The sequence below is a fragment of the Ipomoea nil genome, unplaced genomic scaffold (genome assembly GCF_001879475.1).
Source record: "Ipomoea nil cultivar Tokyo-kokei standard unplaced genomic scaffold, Asagao_1.1 scaffold2484, whole genome shotgun sequence".
NCBI lineage: Eukaryota > Viridiplantae > Streptophyta > Magnoliopsida > Solanales > Convolvulaceae > Ipomoea > Ipomoea nil.
In genome coordinates this window covers 89,224-91,213 of record NW_017618912.1, presented here as the reverse complement: position 1 = coordinate 91,213, position 1,990 = coordinate 89,224, and the positions used below count along the sequence as shown (strand labels likewise).

Sequence of the window (1,990 nt, the reverse complement as noted above, 5' to 3'; positions counted from 1 at the left end):
ACGCAAGTTGAGGAAAAAATCTGGAGGGGAAGACAAACAACTAGTATCCAAGGATGGTGAGCATATAAATCGATCCCATGTCAAATTACACTGTAGTTTATGCAAGAAGGAAGGCCATAACCGTATAAAGTGTCCACTAAATCCTGCAACGAACAACAGACAGGTAAATGCATTAATCCACCATGTTTCCTATCTTATATTTTTCTTCTAACTTAATATGTCATATGTAGCATAATCCAAAGAAGAAGTGCAAGTCTAAGAAACAAGGTCCTATTGGTACAAACATTGTTGATCCAAGTCCAAGTCAAGCACCCCCAACCATGGCAGCTGAAATGGACATTGATATTCTAGATATGTTGTTAGCAAATTTGGATATTGATGCCAGTGTCTGAGTTGATTAATGGCAGTGGCATAACTGCTGGACAACAACAAGGTTTGCTCAATCTGCTAATCACACCCCTTTTATTTATGCATTGCTAATCTGGTTTGAACTACTAATATGCTAATATGCTAATCTGCTATAGGAGGAACTGGAGGCATTGGAGCCATTGGAGGTAGTGGAGGAAGTGGAGCTAGTGGAGGCAATGTACAACAGCACCAAGAGCATGAAGAAATTGACCTACACACCCCCTCTACTCAACCACCTATAGATAGGGATGATGAGAATACTCAACCTCAGCCGGATGATCACAATACTCAACAAAGGACTACTCCTACTCAAAAAGGAAAGCATGTTGCTGTCAAGTGTAGGAAATATCCAACTCGTGGTTCTAGCCAAGCATTGAAGTCTAAATTCCCACCAACTTCTGCTGCCGATCCCTTGAATATTGACTAGAATAGCTGATAAACAATGTGACATTTTGTTTTTGGTATTTTGAAAGGTTGTAATGATGGCAAAACACTTGTTCTTTTGCAAGCCACACACTTGAAATTCTGTTGGTTTTTGGTATTTTGGAAGGTTGTAATGATGACAAGCGAATAGTGAAAAATGCAAATGTTAGCATTTCCATAATAGCATTTTGTTTTAGCATTCTGGTTAGCATTTCTAGTGTTAGCATTTTGTTTTAGCATTTTTTTTTAGGATTCTCGTTGGCATTTTCAGTGTTAGCATTCTGTTTTAGAATTTTTTTTTTTTTAGCATTCTGTCAATAGGTATAAACCATTCCCAACTAAATTAACGTTGCCAATTATGTTTAGCAATGGTTAGCATTCTGTTTAGCATTCTTCAAGTTTCAGTTCATAAACCATTCTTCAATTTGCAGTCTTAGTATGCAATTCATAAAACATTGTCAATTAACCTTTGCAGTTCAACAAAATTAACCATTGCCAACTAAATTCAATAAACACAATTCACTTGACATAATAGCATTACCATAACCATTACCAACTAAATTCAATACAACACAATTCACTGCCATAAAAGCATTAACATAACCACTCCTAACATGGCCATAAAAGCATTAACATAACAACTCCTAACATTACCACAAACAATTCTAAAATTACCACTGCTAACGTTACTCATCAATGGTAATTGTAGGACAACATCCTTATCTTATTAGAACCCACAACTTTTTCTATATAAGCAAAAACAATTCCAAAAAAAACTAACAGTATTACAACCACGAATATCAACCATGTGTAAATGTTCTTCATGCCCGGTTCAACACGCGTTGATCGAATTTCTTCAAGTTGCCCAGTCAACCTTTCAATTTCTTGTTCATGCTGGTTTATCCTCTTTAACAAGGCCGGAATTATCATTTTTGATCTTGAACACATGGAAGGATCGAACCACTTGAAAAATGAACAATTTTTAATCCCTTGATGTTGTTTGTGAATCCAAAACAATTGTGAATTAAATTGTGAACAATTGTGAATTCAATTACGCCCAAAAAAGTACATAAAATCAAATTTTTACTTACCCTTTCATTGGAGCAGACCAAATACCTACGCCCTGGATTTTGATTGAAGTACAAAGCTTCATAAAATT

The 1,990-nt window shown here is 35.7% G+C and overlaps 1 protein-coding gene across 1 annotated transcript; it reads left to right on the top strand.

Annotated features, from left to right (window-relative positions):
• Window positions 1-376: 376 nt before the first annotated feature.
• On the top strand, window positions 377-835 carry LOC109153444. Its single transcript, XM_019301314.1, has 2 exons — window positions 377-433; window positions 525-835. The coding sequence occupies exons 1-2, from the start codon at window positions 379-381 to the stop codon at window positions 833-835; spliced, it is 366 nt and encodes a 121-aa protein (XP_019156859.1). The 5' UTR covers window positions 377-378.
• Window positions 836-1,990: the final 1,155 nt, after the last annotated feature.